The following is a 19,180-nucleotide window of genomic DNA, read 5'->3' on the forward strand; positions in this document are numbered from 1 at the left end:
CTTTCAGACCTGCCTCCTTTTTGGCTAAAGCCCTCATCTGTCTGTATGCCTTTGGCAACCCCAGAACTATCTCCAGGCACACTGACCCTTCCCAGACTAGTCACTTTAAACCCCACTTTCAGTTCTTCAGAAGCTATTTCAGTACCTATTCTGGGCTTCCTGACTAGACACCAGGAACAGAAAGCAGGGGGTTCCTGTGCAGAGGTTCTGATGATGGTACCCTCTTATTTCTCAAAGAAAATCTCTAAAGGCTGTTAAAGATGTATGCTCTCCACTTGTGCCTTCTCCTGGGCACTTCCACACACTTCTGAGACCTATAACATCACAGCTGATATTAAGGAAAATGTGTATCTAACTCCCCTATAAAGCTATTAGAGAGATGAGTCAATGCTTTATCCATATTGAAGGTTGCTTATCTTTCTACCTCAGTAGCTGCCTTATATATTGGGTGCCTTACGTAAAGGGACATCATAAAATGTGCCTATTATAGATATTTAGATAGATAGACAGATAATCTTACATTTAGAACTCTACTGAACTCTACTTAGGGGGCACTCTTAATAACTATGTTGGGCTACACGTAAAACTAACATTGTCCTTAGCTGGGGCCCTCCCTGGTGGTGCAGTGGGTTAAAGCACAGCACTGAGAAGTTAAAGCCATTTCAGCATGAGTTGGATCCCCGCCTGCCCCGGAGGAGATCCACATGGCGCGGCAGACCTCTCCTGACCTCTCCCTCCCCACTGCTCCCCTCAGCAGTGTACTTCGTCAGTCGGCCTGTTCTGCTCCCCACTCTGTCTCTGGTGAATCCTCTCACCGCCCCTGCACCTCTGGCCTGTACCCCAGCTCTGTATACATAAGTAAATCTTTAAAAAAAAACTGTCCTTAGCTACTTGGATGCACAGTCATCCATTAATGCCAAATGAAGACTCAGTGAACAGTCTGAATGAAACAGAAATGCCGGCTGCAGATAGGCAGATAGGCTGTGAGTGAGTGAGTGGAGGAAGGTGCCTTTGCAAGAGCTGGTGTTGCTACAAGCAGTCTCACCGAGCAGGTGTCCCCTGAGGTAGGTCTGGAGGGAGGAGACGGGATTCATGAAAGTCTAATTAAAGAAGATCAGGAGGACTGGCATCCTGGAAGGAGAGAATGGTAGGAACAGAGACACACACAATATATTCAGAGAAAAGCTAGATGGCTGAAATTGATGGTTTAGGTTGGGGAGAAAAAGGCTGATGTGTTGGAAAGTAGAAGAGGAGAAAGTAGACTGATGACTCCAGCCTCTGCCAGGTAGTTTTATCAAGGGGGGCGGTTCACAGTGCAGGCACCTGAATATTTGTGAACAGGAAGGAGACAAAGAAAATACAGAAAATTTTTAAAAGATTTATTTATTTATTCATAGAGAACTGGGGTACAGGCCAGAGGTGCAGGGATGGTGAAAGACTTCACCAGAGACAGAGTGGGGAGCAGAACAGGCAGATAAATGAAGTACACTGCTGAGGGGAGCAGCGGGTGGGTCAGGAAGGGTCTGCCGCACCATGTGGGTCACCTCTGGGGCGGGGGATAGAACTCGTACTGAGGCAGCTGCCACCATCTTGCAGTGCTGCATCCTAACCCTTGTGCCACCAGGGAGGGCCCGAAAATACAGAATTTTATGGAGAAGACCCTGCTAGCTGTGTTTAGGGAGAGAAGAGGAGAGGGATGTCATGTGGGATTCATGGAAATAATGTAAGATGATAGGTCTCCAAGGAAATATAGTAACCAAAAAGAGTGACTCAGAACAACTGAAGAGGAAGCATTCATAGGAATGGCTTCAGAGTGATGCTTTGTACAGATTCTATCTATTGGTTTTATAGATTGAAATAAGGAAGCCAGAGACAAGGATTGAAACAAGGGGCAGAGAAGAGTTGAAGGTTTTTTACAAACGGTACTAAGTGTGAAGCACCAGTGGATCCTGTAAAGGCAAATGCCCACTTGAGAGCCAGACAGGGCTGCTTAAAGAGCTGGAAGAGCTGAGCACCAGCAAAATGATTTAGGAGGAGAACTCACCCACCAGAGGGAGAGGTAGAAGGAAGATGAGGAGGGTGAAGCGCCTAAGACCACGGGTAGGGACCGCACTGCCCTGACCAAGAGAGGCTGAGGCGAACCTGCACTGGCAGAGAGGGGAAAGGTGAGAAGATTAAGAAATGGGTCCTCGGGGAAAGAAATTAGATGATGCAGAGTCTTAAGGGCTAAAGGTAGTTTCAACCAAGAAATGACCAATTATGTCAAATTTTGCAGAGAAGTGAGAAGAATGAAGATTCATTCAGTGAAAAACAGCTTTGGCAATGGAGAGCTAATGAATATGAAAAGCACTCACGGAAATGAAGAGAAATGCATTTCTTAGGCCAGTGGTGCTTAGCGCACATGTCAAAGGCCTGCTGGTATGACACGTGTGTCTTCACCCTCAGGGATTAATGGCAGAACACCCAAAAAGTCAGATTCAACTACATTATGGGTAGCTTTAATATTCATCAGGCTGTGACCTATGACCAAAATACGTAAATAATAGCTACTAACCTGTGATACCCTTTTTCACCCAGCAGATAACAATACTGGCCATAGAAGAAAGAACTTTTCTTGATACAGATTCCATCATAATGATACCTGAAAAATAAAGGTGGTCTTAAAGATTATGCCAAACCACTGACATGCTTTGTGCAGGACACAGGACAGACTAGCTAAGGAGACTTGGGTGTCTTTCCGGATTCTGTCATTGACTTCACTTGTTAGGAAAATCAGATGAGTCACTCAGCCTCTGATGCTCTCTCAGGTGGGCAATTTCATGTGCATCAACCTTGAAGTGGGTTTGTGAATGTTTCTATCTCTGTTCTCCCCTCCCACCTCCCCTAAGGACACACTAAACTTAAAGGTATCGGACAGGGAACTCCTCCTGTTGCTGCTATCATTGATTAACCTTTTTAAGGGAAATGAAGTGACTCAGGGTTCCCTGGACTGAGAACTGGGCTCCTTCTCTGCTGAGCCCAGGGAAATGGCAGCAGTTTATCCAATTGCAGAGCAACAAAAATTTTTTTTTTTTTTAACTTTTCTTATAGAAGAACTGGGGTATAGGCCAGAGGTGCAGAGGGTGGGGGTGAAAGAATTCACCAGAGACAGATTGGGGAGCAGAGCAGATAGATCTGCTGAAATGCACTGCTGAGGGAGACAGCGGGGGGTCAGGGGAGGTCTGCCAGGCCATGGGGGTCAGCTTACTGGCCATGGGGGTCAGCTTACTGGCCATGGGGGTCAGCTTACTGGCCATAGTAACGATGGTGCTGAGACTTAACTCCCAGGCCACCAGGGAGGCCCAGAACAGAGTTTTTCGAGTTAATTATTGCCCAATGTTTAGGTTGGCAAACTCTTCCACTGCCTTGAAGCTCTTCATGGGTGGCAAGCTCCTTCCCTAACTTGGCTCCATCCCTTCTCACTAACTTCCTGACTGGGTGATTTCTCCAGAATTTTCTTGATTTGAACCATGCAATAAATAGCACCATAGCAGAGTGACACTTATGGCATGATACACCTGATAACCCTGAAAATTCCTTTAATGTTAAAAATATAGCCTGGGTACAGAGTCTCCTGACCGTAATTCAAATATGCTAATTAGATACATACTTAGATATTTGAGGTCAAAGAGTAATTAAAACAGTGTTATTATTCTATGTGTGTAATTATTTAAGTATTTCAGTAATTAGACATTCACCTTTATTAACACGTAAATAATATCTTGAACAAAAAATATACGGTGACTTGAATTTGCACAAAGTACCTAAGAGAGCAGAAGCTAATATTTGGTTCAAGCATCACCTTGAATTATTTCAAGCACTGGAATTTCATTTTAATTCTTTCTTAAAAATAATATATAGTTTATTTTTACACCATTTGTGCCTTTTTCATCTCAGTTGTAATTCCCGTGGGCTTCCCATCACTAAATCACCCTCATGCCCTCACCATAGTCTGGGGCCCTCCTCCACCCCCATTTTAATTCTTTGGTAATATTTGCAGTTTGTTTAGTTTTGCTTTACTTTGTCACCCATTTTGTGATTCCCCCCCTCCACAAGTATTTAACACTTAAAATAAAGCACAAATGTTAAACCTACCTGGCACTGCCTCTTGTGCCCAGCCTCCGGGTGCCAAGATCAGGGAAAACCAAGCGCACAAGCTAAAAGAATAAACCAGGTTGAAAGTTGAAACTCTAATTTATAGGAATAAAACTTTCTCACCAGTATATTTAAATTGTATTTCTTCTTTTCTGATGAGGAAAATGTAGTCAATTAGATTTGGAAAAATCAGACAAGTATGAAGAAGAAAATACACCACTCAGAGGAAACTGCCATTTAAACTTGTGAGGTTCCTTCCAGTCTTTCTTTGAAAGCCTCAGTCTGTGTATGTGTTCTGCACTCAATCGGAGAATAACCAGCACCGCACATTTGTACGTCTGCAACCCTGTTTTCTTCCTTCCACTACCATTAACACTCCCCTTGTCAGCGACAATTCTCTAAAGACAGATTGCTAACAGCTGCCCAGGGCCCAACATGTGAGTGTGCCATAATTTTACTATTTCCCTCTTTTGCAACAGGAGAATCATTTTATTTTTTATTCCTTTGTTTACCTTTTTTTTTTCTTTTCCATTTTCAAGGTCTTGTTAACAAATGCTATTAGAATACTGAACACCATAGTTGCTTCTGGTTCAATTTCTCATCTCCCAGTCATCTTTTGGATGTAATTTTATTAGACAGTCCTGGTAGAATATCATGATCAATTACATTTTCAAATAGAAATCTTTTCCAGTTTTCTAATTAGAAGACACCCACCACAATGTGGTTTCACATTTGTGTTGAAAGTGGAGACCTCAGAGCCTGTGAAACTAGGCACACACAGAGCGAGGAAGGGCTGGTGTTCCAAGCCGCCAAGCAGGGATCTGGCTGTTTTCCACAATCCCCTCTGTCAACATTCAGACCCCGACTGACCATTCTGCTTGCTTTCCTCTTGAAGCCTTCTTCTTCTTCTTTTTTCTTAGCTTCTAGGCCACAGTTTTTGACAATGTTGTGAAACATTTCTCTTGTCTGGCTCCAGGCCCTATCCCTTCCTACAGGAAGTCACCCACATGTGGAGGAGACAAAATAAAGGCAGAGGGAAGGCCCATCCACCACAATTAAGCACGGAGGCTGCCAGGGCAAGTGGAGAGGTCTCTTCAGGGAAGGAGAAACAAAATGTATAGATGAAAGAGAAATGTCAGGAGATAAAAGAAAAAATTCAGCCAAGTCTAAACACAGTATTTCTAAAGTCAGAACTCCCTGCTTCCCACAAAGGATTCTGACAATGTCCTCTCCTCTTGCTTAAAAGAAAAGCACTTAAAATCTTCCCAGTGTGTTTAGCTGTAAAATAGTAGGTAGCTAAAGGAATTGCTATCTAGAATACAGCAGACTCTGCGTGCAGGCCTGAGGAAACAATCTGCTGCTTGGAAGGTGAAGCAGAAATAGAATGTCTAGTATCTGACAACACAATCCTCTGCACATTCTCTTTCATTGCTTATTCCCAACCCCGGAATTATCATGTGATCTCATGTTATAACCAGGTAAGTCACAGTTAAAATTTAAAAACCAACAGAGATGATTACTCCAAAACATTAATATACTTAATATATAGCGAGCTCACACAAATCAATATGGAAAACATGAACACCTAACAGAAAATGGCCTGATACACACAAAATACATATAATCAAAACAGATGCAAAAGTGCTTGCCTTGGGGCCTCCCCGGTGTCACAGGGGGTTAAAGTGCAGCTCTGTGAAGCTGTCCACAGCCACTGCAACTCGAGTTCATTCTGTGGTCAAGGAGGTGCCCCACATGGCACAGCAGATCTCTCCTGTCTTACCCACTGCGGCCCTCAGTACTGTACTTCATCAATCTGCCTGTTTTGCTCCCCACTCTGTCTCTGTCTCTGGTGGATCCTCTTACCACCCCTGTGCCTCTGGCCTGAGTCCCAGTTCTTGTATGTATAAATAAATACATCTTTTTTTTTTTTAAAGTACTTTCTTAATCATCTTGTAAGTGCAAGCTGAAACAGTGAAATAAAGTTTTTATCCAACAATTTTCTAGGCTAGGAATAGCATGGATTTGGGTAAGAATACCAAGAATCGGCCCTCCTTGGTGGCGCATCAGGGTTAAAGTACAGCACTAAGAAGCTAAAGCCACTTCCGCATGAGTTTGATCCCTGCCTGCCCAGGAGGTGACCACATGGCGCGGCAGACCTCTCCTGACCGGCCCGCTGCTCCCCTCAGCAGTGTGCTTCGTCGATCTGCCTATTCTGCTCCCCGATCTCTCTCTGGTGAATCCTCTCACCCTCCACATCTCTGGCCTGTACCCCAGTTCTGTATGAATAAATAAATAAATAAATCTTTAAAAAAAAAAAAAAGAATACCAAGAACTGCCATGAGGAATATGAATTGGTACAATTATTAGATATTCTCCCAGGGAAATTACCTGACAAAATTGGAGACTTAGTGATTTCAAACAGAAAAAAAATATTAACAACCAATATTTCCAATAAGGGAAAAAGTTTAAATGAATTCTAGAACATCCAAAAATTATTTTATAGCTTTGCATAGTATGCACTTTGTCAGTGCAGGAGAAATATCTCTCTTCCTCTGGGTTCTTCTCATACTGGACAAGTAATCAAAAAAATTTCAGATGGGTTAGGAAAGGAAAACATACACTGAGAAGCCACAGTTATGTGGATTCCATTGCAGGTTGGAGAGAAAGGAGTAAGTACTCCAAATTGCAGCAACTGGGAGTTCAACAGGATGAGAAGGATGATGTCACATGACAATTTATGCTCAAAGTGAAGATGAGCTACTCAGATGGCGAGAACATGCTTAGAGACAAACTTCACCTAGATGAACCCCCCCAATGACATTGTTTTAGATCACAAAAAGGGGAGCAGTGATGGCTTCCTTGATTAGGAAAGGGAAAAAAGCTTGGGAGTGATGGTCCCATCTTAGATTAGGGAAGGGTACACTTCTCAGGAGCATCTTTTCAACCTCCAGAAATTTTATTGCCTTTAGCTCAAAATACCTGGCATACCAGAGCTGGTTATCTTGAGGAAGCCGATTTAAGAATCTTGGGGTGGTATGACTAGGCACCTTCACACTTAAAGTATTTTAATAGGAAATGTTAATGATATTTTAGGTGGAAATAGACACACAAAATAAAGTTGATGCCTCCTGGGTATTTCCCGTTGTACTGGCACTGTTCTTTACATGTGTTTTCTAGATAATTTTAAAAAAGCATCTCATGAGTTAAGTACTATTATTAATTTTGTTTTTAGTGAATATTCTGATTTTACATGTCATGAAGTTCAGGGGTAAAAGGTTAAATAACTTGCCCAGAATTATAACCTAAGATTCTGGGCTTGGTGCTGTTAAAAACTTTGCCATATGACACAGTCTATTTTGTGTGTCTATCTATCTACTTGTCTGTCTTTCCATTTACGTGTCTTTCAGTCCATCTCTCTGTGTAGTATTGTTAACAACAGGATGAGGCATGAAGATAACAGACCATAGACAGCAAAGTGAATTGTGAGACACACTCTCTAGGAAGGGACTTAACACTGGGTTTGAAAACTCTAAAAAGCCCTCATCTCAAGGTCATCACCCACAATCAGGTAAGGAGTGATGGGTGGAGGTGTAAGGGGATTTCTTGTGACGAGACAGTTCTTCACTGTTCAGGTGTACAGGAGGAGGAGTGACCACATGTGTGTGTGAGAGAAAGAGAGAGAAAACAAATGAGCTAACTGTACCTTTGTGCTACATCCCTGGGCAGTGAGGCTATCACAGGTATTTTTTATACTTTTCTCTAATTTCCACATTCTCTATAGAGGAATGTATTACTTTTATAATCACAAAAATACCACTAATGTTATTTTCAAAGAGGAAGTCAGTGTTTTGGAAATTCCCTCATCCATGGAAGATATCAGTTGCACCAGGAATGAGCGTTACCCATCCTAGGCCAGTGCCTGCCAAAAAGAGCAAGAAACATTCTAACATCTGCACAGGAACTTGGTGTGGAATCTGAAATCAACTCCATTCCCAAGGGAGGAGGGAGGAAATGAGAATTGGGTATTTTGTTGTTCTCTTGTAAACACGCTTTGGGATCATATCCTTTTCCCCTTCCTCTCTCCCTTCTCCATGTAGGCAGCAAGGGTGCCTTCCAATACCAACCCTTCAACTAGCCGGTTCCTCAGGCAAATTCCCAATGAGAACTGAAAGTTAGTAACTTACTGTCTTGAGAAATGAATTCTGAGAGAAGTACTGAGAAGAAAATGCTAAAAATAAATGCACACACTGGGGTCTCCCTCTGCTTTCTGGGATTCTTAGCAGTGGCACTGCCCAAGAGGTGAAAAACTTATGAAAAAAATCTAAAAAAATTTTTTTGAAAAAGTCTTTGATGTCTTAGGGATATCAAGCTAAAGTCACCCCCCTCTTCCATCTGTAAGTGCACCAAGTAGGCAGATAAAGACACAGTTGTAATGCCAGAATACCCAGAACTCAGAAAATCCTTGAGAAAATGTCTTAATACGCTGAGTGGTGGAATGACCAGGTGTGAGTTGAGTGACGCAATAGCAGAGGGATTCGTGGCTGCCTGGGGAACCTTACTCAGAGACACCTGGTCAACTATAGAGTATCTGATGCTCTGCAGGTGCCAAGTTTACCTTTGGCTTATTGGATGATGGGATGAGGGAGCTGGCAATATGGTTTATTTTGGGTTGTGGGTTCATAGATGCTTATCACATTGTTAAATTAAATAACCAGGAGGGATCAGGCCATGCATGAATCAGTGATCAGAGTATGCCTGGACCAATCCAATTCTATCTTTGGAGAGCCCCTAAAACAGAGAAAGAAGGAAAGAAGAGAGGGAAAAGGGAAAGAAATAGATTGAATTGGCAACTCTATGGCCTGGTAAGCATGTGTCTTGTCACACTCATCATTCAACCCAAACCAGCTGGCAACCCAAGGGGTATGCTAGATGCTCGTGCAGGCTGAGAGCTGCACCAGGCCCCTGTTGAGAAGCTGAGGAAGATTTCATCAGCCTGTGTTCTGCTTGCCAAGATCCTGGGGTGGGATTACTCTGCCCAGAGGAAGAGCAACTTCCCCTTTACGGAAACATGCTGCCCCCAGACACCTCTCAGCCCCATGGCTGAGACAGGTAGGGCATTTTGTTTTCTTGGCAAGTTCCCAGATGGAGGTGCTTTTGAAGGGATGTTACATTGGGTATGCTTTTGGAGCAGATGACATCTAAGGTCACTTTGGAAAGAAGTCTGACCCATGATTCAGGAGACTGGATTTGCCACCCAAGCACGACAACCAGCTGTGACACCCTCGACCTTAATCACTCCTGGTTTGTTTTCTCGACCTCTAGTTCTACATGCGTGAGCTAATAGCTGACATGAGACAGAGCATTAAAATGCCAACTGTTTCCTCGCAACCCACACATCCTTCCCGTGGGCCTCTCCTGCCTGCAGATTATTACAGTACCGGGCATTGGGGCAGACAGTCAGCTATGTCACCATGGGGAACATGTGCAAGATAGCATCATGGGAAATCAGGAAGCCATGGAAGACAGTGGCTTTTGGAGAGAGGTATGGAGAGGGAGGAGAAAAGGAGAAATTGGCTGACTTAGAATCACAGCCACATGTAGCTTCTGCGCATTTGAAATATGGGTCGTCTGAATTGACGACCCAATTACATGGGCTGTCCATGTAAAATAAACATTGGACTTTGGAGATATCTCATAAAAGAGTGAAAAAAAAACTCAACGATTTTTGACTATTGATTTCAATATTAAATATTAATTCCAGTTTAAATGATAACATAGCGTTTTTAATTATTCTGGATAAAAATTTAATTTAAAAATTTAAATTAACCAAATGTTAATTGCACCTTTTAAAAACTCTTTAAAATTAGGATATTAGAATATTTGAGATTACACCTACAGTTCCCATTACATCCCTTTGGGCAGCGCTGGACTAGATTCCATAAGGCTCTGTCAAACATTTTACAGTTGGACCAGAAAGGCTCTCCCTTTTCCTTGAAAAACTGTCCTTCTAACTTGTTTTGAGTGGCTGCCTGTTTCTCAACACTAGATGGAAAAGTGCCTTGAAAAGAAATACGGTGCTCTGTATGACCAGAAGTTACTGTTCTTAATAATGAAATACCTTGATTTTATGAATTGTTTTCCTATTGTCACTATTTTCCAAATATACCCAGAATCTGGCCCCTTCTCACATTTATAGCTATATTCCTGTCTACTATGCACTCCAGGCCCCCCTTTGCTCCCTGATTTGATCTCCTGGGACTTTCTCCCAGATAGCCTTCAGCCATTGCAGGCTTCTTACTGACTAGGGGAGGCCCTGGCTCATCTGCACCTCTCTCTGCTAACACACTCGATTCCTGTCTCTTGGAAGTCTGCTTCAAATGTTTCTTCTCAACAAGAGCTCTCCTCATTTCCTTCCCTAAAGTTACAATCTTCTCCTAAACACACACACACACATGTGCATGCACACACACACAGAGGCTTTACCTCCTTCTGCTCTATTTTTCTCCTAATATTTATAACAGCCAGAGGCCTCCTTGGTGGCACATGAGTTAACTCCAGCCACTGTAACATGAGTTTGATCCCTGGCCAGGGAGCTGACCCACATGGCGCAGCAGACCTCTCCTGTCTTGTTCTCGGCCCCCCTCAGCAGTGTATTTCATTCAGTCAGTCTACCTGTCCTGCTTTGTCTCTGGTGAATCTTCTCCTCCACCCCCACACCTCTGGCCTGTACCCCAGTTCTTGCATGTTTCTTAAAAAGAAATATTTACATCATACACTATACTATATATTTTATTGTATTTTTCTGCCTCCCTGAATGAAATGTGTCTGCTATGTCCATGTTTGTATCCCCAACATCTAAAACGCCTGGCACAAAGCAGCTGCTCAGTAACTACCTGCTGAAGGCAGAGCATTTCAGCTCGCTCGCCCTTGCCCTGTTTGCTGGGTACTATACAGTTCAAATAAGGTTCCTGACAGAGCTCTTAATCTCCAGAGGAAATCTTTTAAGAGCCAATGAGTGCTCTGAGAACAACCAAAGCATGGAAACCAACAACTTTCTGACACCCCCACAGTGGCTTGTGTGGGGCACAGTGTCATCATTTGTATGCAGGGGATGAGGGTCCAGTAAACAGGCTCCCCAAAGAGTATTTGGAGCCGCCACAGTTCCATTCGCTTAACTGCTGCCCCATCCCTCACTAAGATGCTCGGGAAGTTCTTCCCAGCACATGTCTGTTCAGTAAGTGGAATGTACTGAGCTGAGGTCAACGGAGATGCTGTAGGCTCACAAGAAAATTCCCCTAACTACCCAGAAAAGTGAAAATTGGGGGTATTACTCAGGATGAGAATTCTTATCAGAAATAAACTTTCTAGGGCCTTCCTTGGTGGCACAGCTGGTTAAAGCACAGCCCTAAGAAGCTAACGCCACTTCAGCATGAGTTTGATCCCTGCCCCAGAGGTGACCACATGGCACAGCAGACCTCTCCTGACCTACCTGCTGCTCCCCTCAGCAGGGTACTTGGTCAGTCAGCCTGTTCTGCTCCCCACCCTGTCTCTGGTGAATCCTCTCACTGCCCCTGCACCTCTGGCCTGTACCCCAGTTCTGTATGCACAAATAAGTAAATCTTTTTTTTTTTTTTTAAAAAGAGAAGAAATACTTTCTATGAGAGAAAATCTACATAACAGGGTAAACACTCAATTACAGAGCATATGGTATTGTCAGGAGTCATCCTCTCCTCATCAGATGAGACCCACTTCTGTTTCCTTGAAGTCCTAAGCCCATATTACTCTTTAGCTCACAATATAGGCCCTTGTTTCGCCCCCATTGATTTTAGAATCTCCATCTATGCAAATTTTTCATATGTATAAAATTTAATTTTTTTCATCTCTTAATCTGTCTGATATTAATTAGATTTCTCAATTAGCTCAAGAACACAGATGGGTGGGGGGAGATTTCATCTATAGCAGCTAACAAAGTGGCTTTTTGGTACAGATGAAGTATGTCAGAGACGTAGGTTAAATACATTGGTGGCTTCTCAGAGAGAAACCATTAACTCCCAAATAAATTCTAACATTTCCTTATCAATTAACCTGCGTAATTTTTACCCAGCGAATACTGTGTTCTTATTTTAAAGCCTACCTTTCCAAATGTGGCTGGATTGACTTGGTTCTGTGCATTCTGTCCACAGGTTTCCACATAAATCTCATACATGAGGCAGCGAGGCACGCTGTATCCTTCGCAAATGCAGAAATTATCAACCAACCTGAAGGAGAAAGAAGAGGAAACTGGCGTTTATTTTTCAGAGTCAAATATTTTGGCAAGGATCACCAATTCACCACAATTCAAATATTTCATCTAAATGAACTAAGTCTAATTTACTGATTGGAAGCCAGAAAAGGCCCACCAACCATTATCGATAATACATGCTTTTGTTGTCAACCGAGTGTTATGTATTTTGAGTGTGAGCTTTTAGATAATCAACAAGGTGGACTTTTGTTGTTACTTTTGTTAGTATTTTTTGTCAGGCAGTCATACTAAAAAATAAGTTCAAATTATTGAGCTCAGCAGACACTTTCCTTTAATAAACATTGTAGTCAACAACTCTATAACTATAAACGATAATTATTTACTCACTAATCCACAAAACATTATATCCAGATGGAGTCCTTCACCGCTGCAGGAGACCGCAGGGGTGCCAGAGCCCCTGAGACCCAGGGCAGGCATACACAGTTCTGCCTCCTGGCCTCTCTACCTCCCGTTATTTTGCATAGTTTTTAAATCTGACTGCTTTCAGATGGACAAATATATTTTGAATCTTTAAATTGCAATAAGATGTAGAATGCAAGATACTAAGAGGCAAAGTAGCTTGCCTTTATTGTTCTTTACTTCATCTTGGGTACAGAGCTAAGTGGCAGGAAGCACCCTTGGCCTCTGTTCAGGTGGATCTTCGACTGCCCAGCTGCTCCTGGGTCCAGGTGCATGCTCCCCTAGGTGCCCTGGTGACCCGGGGTTCTGTGGTTTTAGGTGTTAAAAGTGATTTACTTTTTAAATTGTGGTAAAATATACATTACATTCTTTGCCATTTTGAAATGTACTAGTCAGTGGCTTTAAGCACATTCACATTGTTGTGTAACCCTCACCACCAGCCCTCTTTAGAACTCCATCTTGCAGAGCTGACATTCTGGACTGATTACACAAAAACCCGTCTCCTCACCATCTGATTTTCAATCTCTATGAATCTCACTACTCTAGGTAGTTCATATAAGTAGAATCATACAGTATCTGTTCTTTCGTAACTAACCTCATGTAGCTCAATGTTTTCAAGGTTCATCCATGCTGCATTATGTATCAGAATTTCTCCTTTTTAAGACTGAGTATCAGTCTATATATACTATCTGTATAAACCACATTTTGTTTATCCATTCATTGTTGAGGGACACTTGAGTCACTTCTTTTGGCTAGTGTGAACAGTGCTACTTGGAATATGCATATATAAATATGTCTTCCATTCCCTGCATTTGTTACAGGGCACCGAATCTGTTACGGGGCAGGGAGAGAGGGGCACCCCTGAAGCCCCAAATCTGCCTGCTCTAAGTGGGTTCTGCCATCCACTCCCACAAGACAAAACATATAAAACTTTAATGAAAAGGGACTTTAATGCAATGAATATACAATACAGAACACAAAGAATATAACTTCTAAATCAAACACCTGAAGTGACCCATCCCCTCGTGGGCAAAAATCCACCCAAAAGAGATTGGTCCAAAGCAAGACTTGAAAGCCCGCCACAAGACTAAAGCACCTTCTGGCAGGGACCCATGGAAAAGGGTCAGAAATGGCCAGACAAATCTAGGAGGAAAAGAGCAAAATCAAAATCAATATAAACACTGCCATAGTCACCTCCCTACAGGTCTCTCACCCACATCTGCCTTAACCAGTCCAGGGCCAAGAAACAAGCCCATTTTCTTATCACATGCTTGCTGCTCCATGTGACTTCCTCAGGTCTCCTCCTGCCTCTCCATCCTGCTTGCTTCTCTTCAGATTCCTTTGCCTCTCTTTTATCTCTGCTTGGCTCCACCCTCCTTCTGGGTGGGGCAGGGAACCTGGAACTTCCCCTTTTCCTGGGGACCACCCTGTTACATTTTCAGTTCTTTGGGGTATGTACCTAGAATTGGAATTGCTGAATCACATGATAATCCCATTTCCAATTTTTAAAGAAGTGCCTTACTGCAATATTGTATATTCCTACCATCAATGACTGCAATATTTTATATTCTCACCAGCAATGAACAAGTTCTAATTTCTCCACACCCTCAACACTTGCTATTTTCTGATTTTGTTTATTTGACAATGGCCATCCCGTTTGTGTGAAGTGGTTGGGGCTGTGTTCCTAATGCCAATGTTAAGACATTCCACCTCTAGACTGGATGCCTATAGTGTCGACCTAGGTAGGTAGCCATGCTGCCTTACCCTCAATGCCCCGCCACCTGCCCTACTTTGGAGAGAAGGATCCTTCCATCCATTTCCACACACCTCAGGTCAGAGGTCTGCTGGAGCAGAAACTTGTCGCACGGGACTGAGCTAGTTGGGCTCACCCCTAAAATGCTGTATACCACCCTAAGGGATTTAGGGTACCTGCAGAGAGCACTGCATGGAGTCTGTATTCTGTCAGTTTACAAACACCCTTAAGGTGTCCAGGCTTCTTCCCCTCCCCACCTCACCACTCCCCAGTCGTTCTATCAAGTCTCTGGAGCATGATGGAAACCCCTATACTATTAATTTACTAAGTGGTGACCTGAATTACTCGACAAAGGCATCATCAGTCCGTTTTCCTAACGAACTAATCACGCAAGGATCTGAGGCAGTGATTAAGAAACAAGGCTGGGTAGCATTAGGAAATCAGTGCCTGCTCCGTGTTTACTGTTTTGATGTCTTTCTCCTGGGAAGATAACGCTATCTAAAAATAACTCTTTGGAGAAAAAGAGTAACCAGTTAGCATTTCTAAGATCACAATCACAAACACACCCTTCATTTTTTTCCCCCATTCGCCTAACTCTCAGAAAGTGTTTCCTGTGAAATATTCTTTAAAAATTAAAAAAACAAAAAGGGAACCAGATATCTACTAGCTATTCACCGTCTCAAACTAAGTCTTAGGCTGTTTTCAATTATTTTCTTATTTAAGAAGCGCTACAGGCCTGTGTATTCACCAGTCCCACGGGTTAAGGATATTTTTCTTTCCGGTTTTTCCTGCCTCTTATTTAAACAGCCAGAAGTGAATTTCACAAACAATGTGGAATGCATTGTTACAGCTAAAAATTGCTTTGCTTTAAGTTAGAAAACATCCCATTCTGGGTCTCCAACTAAGGGAAAACATTTCCCCTCCAGGCCACCGCCCACGCGCTTTCTGATGTATGTGGCAGCGCCCGCCCAACAACAAGCCCCCCGGTGGGGGGCAGTCTGGATTGCTTCCCCAGGAAGCGTGACCCACGGGGAAGCCCCAGATGGAAAACCCACACCCCCCCATCGCCTGCTCCAGCCCCAGGGACCTGGGGCTTCGCTAGGGAGAACTTCGCTTCCCGTTTTCCTTGCCCCACCTCTTCCTAGCCGCTCCCTAGCCGTGGGCCGGGAGCGCCCCCGGGCCCCGACCTCGAAACTCCGCCCCGGTGGGGAGGCGCCCCGCCGCTCACCACTGGATGATGGAGCTGTGCAGGCCCCGGCCGCCCGCGCCACCCGACGGGGAGGCCGGCACTCCCTCGGCCATGGCTGCCACCTGTCCCACAGCGCCCGGGCTGGGGCAGGCGGCGGCGCTGCACCCGTCCGTCCGCTCGCCGCCGCTCCAGGGTGTTTACTTTAGAGTCGGGCGCGCGGCCCACCTCCCCCCACTGGCTGGAGACCTGGAGTGAGCGTCCGGGGGGCGCGCGGGCTACCGCGCAGCCCAGTGCTTTGTGTGTGGGGGGGGGGGGGGCGGATTGCAGGCCGCGGGCTGGAACCCTGGATGAGCTACCTGGGAAGTTTGGGCGACAAACTGCATCTGACCCCAGAGTGGTTCTTTTACCCTCAAAGAAAAGACCACTCGGTGGGTTCCGGGCTGCAACAAGCTCAGAAACAAAACAGCCCAATTTAAAAAGGGCCCTCCCTGGTGGCACAGCGGGTTAAAGCACAGCACTGAGAAGCTAAAGCCACTTCAGCGGGAGTTCTGATCCCCGCCTGCCCCGGAGGTGACCCACATGGCGCAGCAGACCATTCCAGACCTGCCTGCTGCTGCCCTCAGCAGGGTACTTGGTCAGTTGGCCTGTTCCCCACCCTCTCACTGAGGGTGAATCCTCTCACTGCCCCTGCACCTCTGGCCTGTATCCCAGTTCTGTATGCATAAATAAATCTTTTAAAAAAAGGCAAAGGACTTCAATCCATCTCCAAAAAAAAAAAAAAAAAATCTGCAAATGAGAAGATGTCGGTGGGAACATAAAATGTTCCCTTGTAAGGACAGAGGACATTTCCCTCTGCCCCTTTGGGTTCTTCTCGGACTACTCAAACAATCCATTAACATCAGACAGATGGGTAAGAGAAAAGACACTTTTAATGACATACATATGGAGACACTACACGGGTGTGTGTACTAAAATCAGTGGCGCTACACGGGTGTGTGTACTAAAATCAGTGGCACAAAATGTTCCTCTATATGTTGGGCTAAGGAATGGGGGTAGAGCCTAGGACTTCAAGGAGGGAGGAGGGGCAGTCATGAGGAAAAGTGGGGTGCCATAATTATTTGATTGCCTACCACATAGGTAAGTTTCTCTGATAGAAAAGTTACTGTTGGTGAAAATCCCGAGTCTGAAATATTTCCACATTTTCATTTTTCTGGATAGTTAGAGGGTGGTAAAAGTGTCTCATGAACCTATAAGGCCTTGATTGGCCTCAGTTTGAAATAAACCAGAGACATGACTTGGTGATACCTGTTCTGAAAATATTGGGAAGACCTATTCCTTGAAGCTGCAATAGAAGCAGTACTGGCAGTTCCTCAAAAGATTGAAAACAGAACACCATATGATCAATCAATTCCCTTTCTGGTTATGTACCCCCCACAGAGGGGTGAGGATATGAGAAATTTTTGTTTAATGGATATAGAGTTGCAGTTTGGGGTGATGAAAATTTTCTGGAGATCTATATTGGCTACAGTTGTATCACAATGTAAATGTAGATAATTGTATACTTAAAAATGGTTAAAAGGATAAATTTTATGTTTTATGTGTTTTACCAAAAATACTTTCTAAAACTGTCTCAAAGAAACAACACCACCCACATGCACACCGTTGAGAACCAGTATCAGAGGCAGGACAGACATTAATCCAACATTAGCCCTGATTGCATTCCATGAGACACCACTAGGATGCAGCTGTTGGGCACACCAGAGGGCCAGCAGCTTCCCCTCATCCGGACACCGTCATCAGGAATGAGGTACCACGGGCCCTGCCAGGGAGAGATTACCAAACATTCCTTGAAGTTTGATCAGTTCCCAGAAGTTGACTCCATGATATCTGCTCTACATTTGGGAATTGGGCCAGAGATTAGCTGGTCCCAATGCATGGGGAATTTGATTTGGAGGGGAAGAGGTGATTGGGCAGAGAAGCATTATTAAAAAGACAGAAAACAAGCCTAAAATGAAGTCACAAAACCAAGACTTTATTAGATTCAGTTCTCCCAGAAGTAAGATCTTAAACCTGATGATCAGGGATCACCTGATGAGCACTAGTGAGGTAGTCTTCCATCCCTTAGAAGAAAGTAGTTTTGTCTTGACCAACCTAATTTTTTTGTCTAGTATAAAACTTCCTTGCTCCCACTTCCTTCCACCTATAAATGTCTCCCATTTGTACAGCTCTTCAGAGTTGCTTTCTATCTTCTAGCTTGGATGATGCCCATTTCAGTCTGAATTTTTGCTCAAATAAAGTCAACATTTTTAATATGCTTCAGTTTATCATTTTAATAGTTCAAAGGACTTACAATCAAGAAGTGATGGGGCTGCTGTTTGCCTTATTTATGTCTCAGCTGAGATTCCTTGTTCAGGACTGGCTGCTTCACAAGTCATCTGGGCAGCCCATCCCATGGCAGCTCTCGCAGCCAGGAGCTGGGAGGATGGACATTCTCAGTGGCAAGTAGGAAAGCCAACTCTACAGATAAGAAACAGATTGGCAGCAGCTGGATTCAAGCAGTGCCTGGACACTAGTGAATGGGGAAAGCTGAATGGCAGCCATGATAGTACTGGTAGGGGGCAAAAGGAAGGGAGATGAAGGGTTCTCCAGCCATGATAGTACTGGTAGGGGGCAAAAGGAAGGGAGATGAAGGGTTCCCCAAGGCAGCTCTTTAGGGTCATACCTGCCATTCTGGATGATTCTAAATGCTGTAGGTCTCTTAGAATCTTGGGGAGTATTGCGAGGCCCCCTCTAGGGTTTTGCTTCTCAGTAGCCCCTGGAAATTGAGGATACGACTCCTTTCATCTCACCTGGTTAGCAGCCCCCTGTTACCCAAGAACCTCACAAAGATGTCCACTATTTCCACAACAACCAAAGGAAGACCTGTTGTTATTTAGGGCTGACTTCAGTTCTATTATCTCACTACTCATTATATAATATTTTCATACGTTGAGCCCCAGTGTACTGAGGCCCAGTGGATACCAAGTCCTGGGATGACCTTGGCAATGCAGTAGTACACCAGGAGTCTCCAGTTTATCAAGTTCTTTTTGCTGTTTACTGCACCAAAAATTAGATGCCGTGAAATGTAAGCATTACCTCACCTTGTCCCAGAGCTGTTCAGACCTATTACTAGAGGACTACAGAAAGGCCAGGGTCAACTCTGCACCCACCATCCGGAGGGCCTGTAATTTCATCTACAGCAAAGGGGGGCAGAAGGAGCCCCTAGTTTGAGCGGCCTTCTAGTAGAAGCAGAGCCTGAGTAGGCCCGTGCTGATGCAACGCCCGTGCTGATGCAAACTTATTCACACCTTCAGCTTCTGCCTTTCTAGTTGATATATGTGGAAGGACATTTACCTCTACACAG

At 44.1% G+C, this 19,180-nt stretch overlaps 1 protein-coding gene across 2 annotated transcripts in view; it reads right to left on the reverse strand.

Annotated features, from left to right (window-relative positions):
• RFX8 (RFX family member 8, lacking RFX DNA binding domain) overlaps positions 1-15,890 on the reverse strand; it is a 52,218-nt gene extending 36,328 nt beyond the window's left edge. For both annotated transcript variants that reach the window (XM_012727396.1, XM_012727397.1), the window contains exons 1-4: positions 15,817-15,890; positions 12,269-12,392; positions 4,135-4,196; positions 2,555-2,641 (exon numbers count right to left, since the gene is read on the reverse strand). In XM_012727396.1, coding sequence (XP_012582850.1) covers positions 2,555-2,641; positions 4,135-4,196; positions 12,269-12,392; positions 15,817-15,890 — 347 coding nt within the window. The remainder of the gene's footprint in view (positions 1-2,554; positions 2,642-4,134; positions 4,197-12,268; positions 12,393-15,816) is intronic.
• Between the last annotated feature and the right edge of the window lie 3,290 nt (positions 15,891-19,180).

The sequence above is a fragment of the Condylura cristata genome, unplaced genomic scaffold, assembly GCF_000260355.1.
Source record: "Condylura cristata isolate star-nosed mole 26May11 unplaced genomic scaffold, ConCri1.0 scaffold00020, whole genome shotgun sequence".
Taxonomy (NCBI): Eukaryota; Metazoa; Chordata; class Mammalia; order Eulipotyphla; family Talpidae; genus Condylura; species Condylura cristata.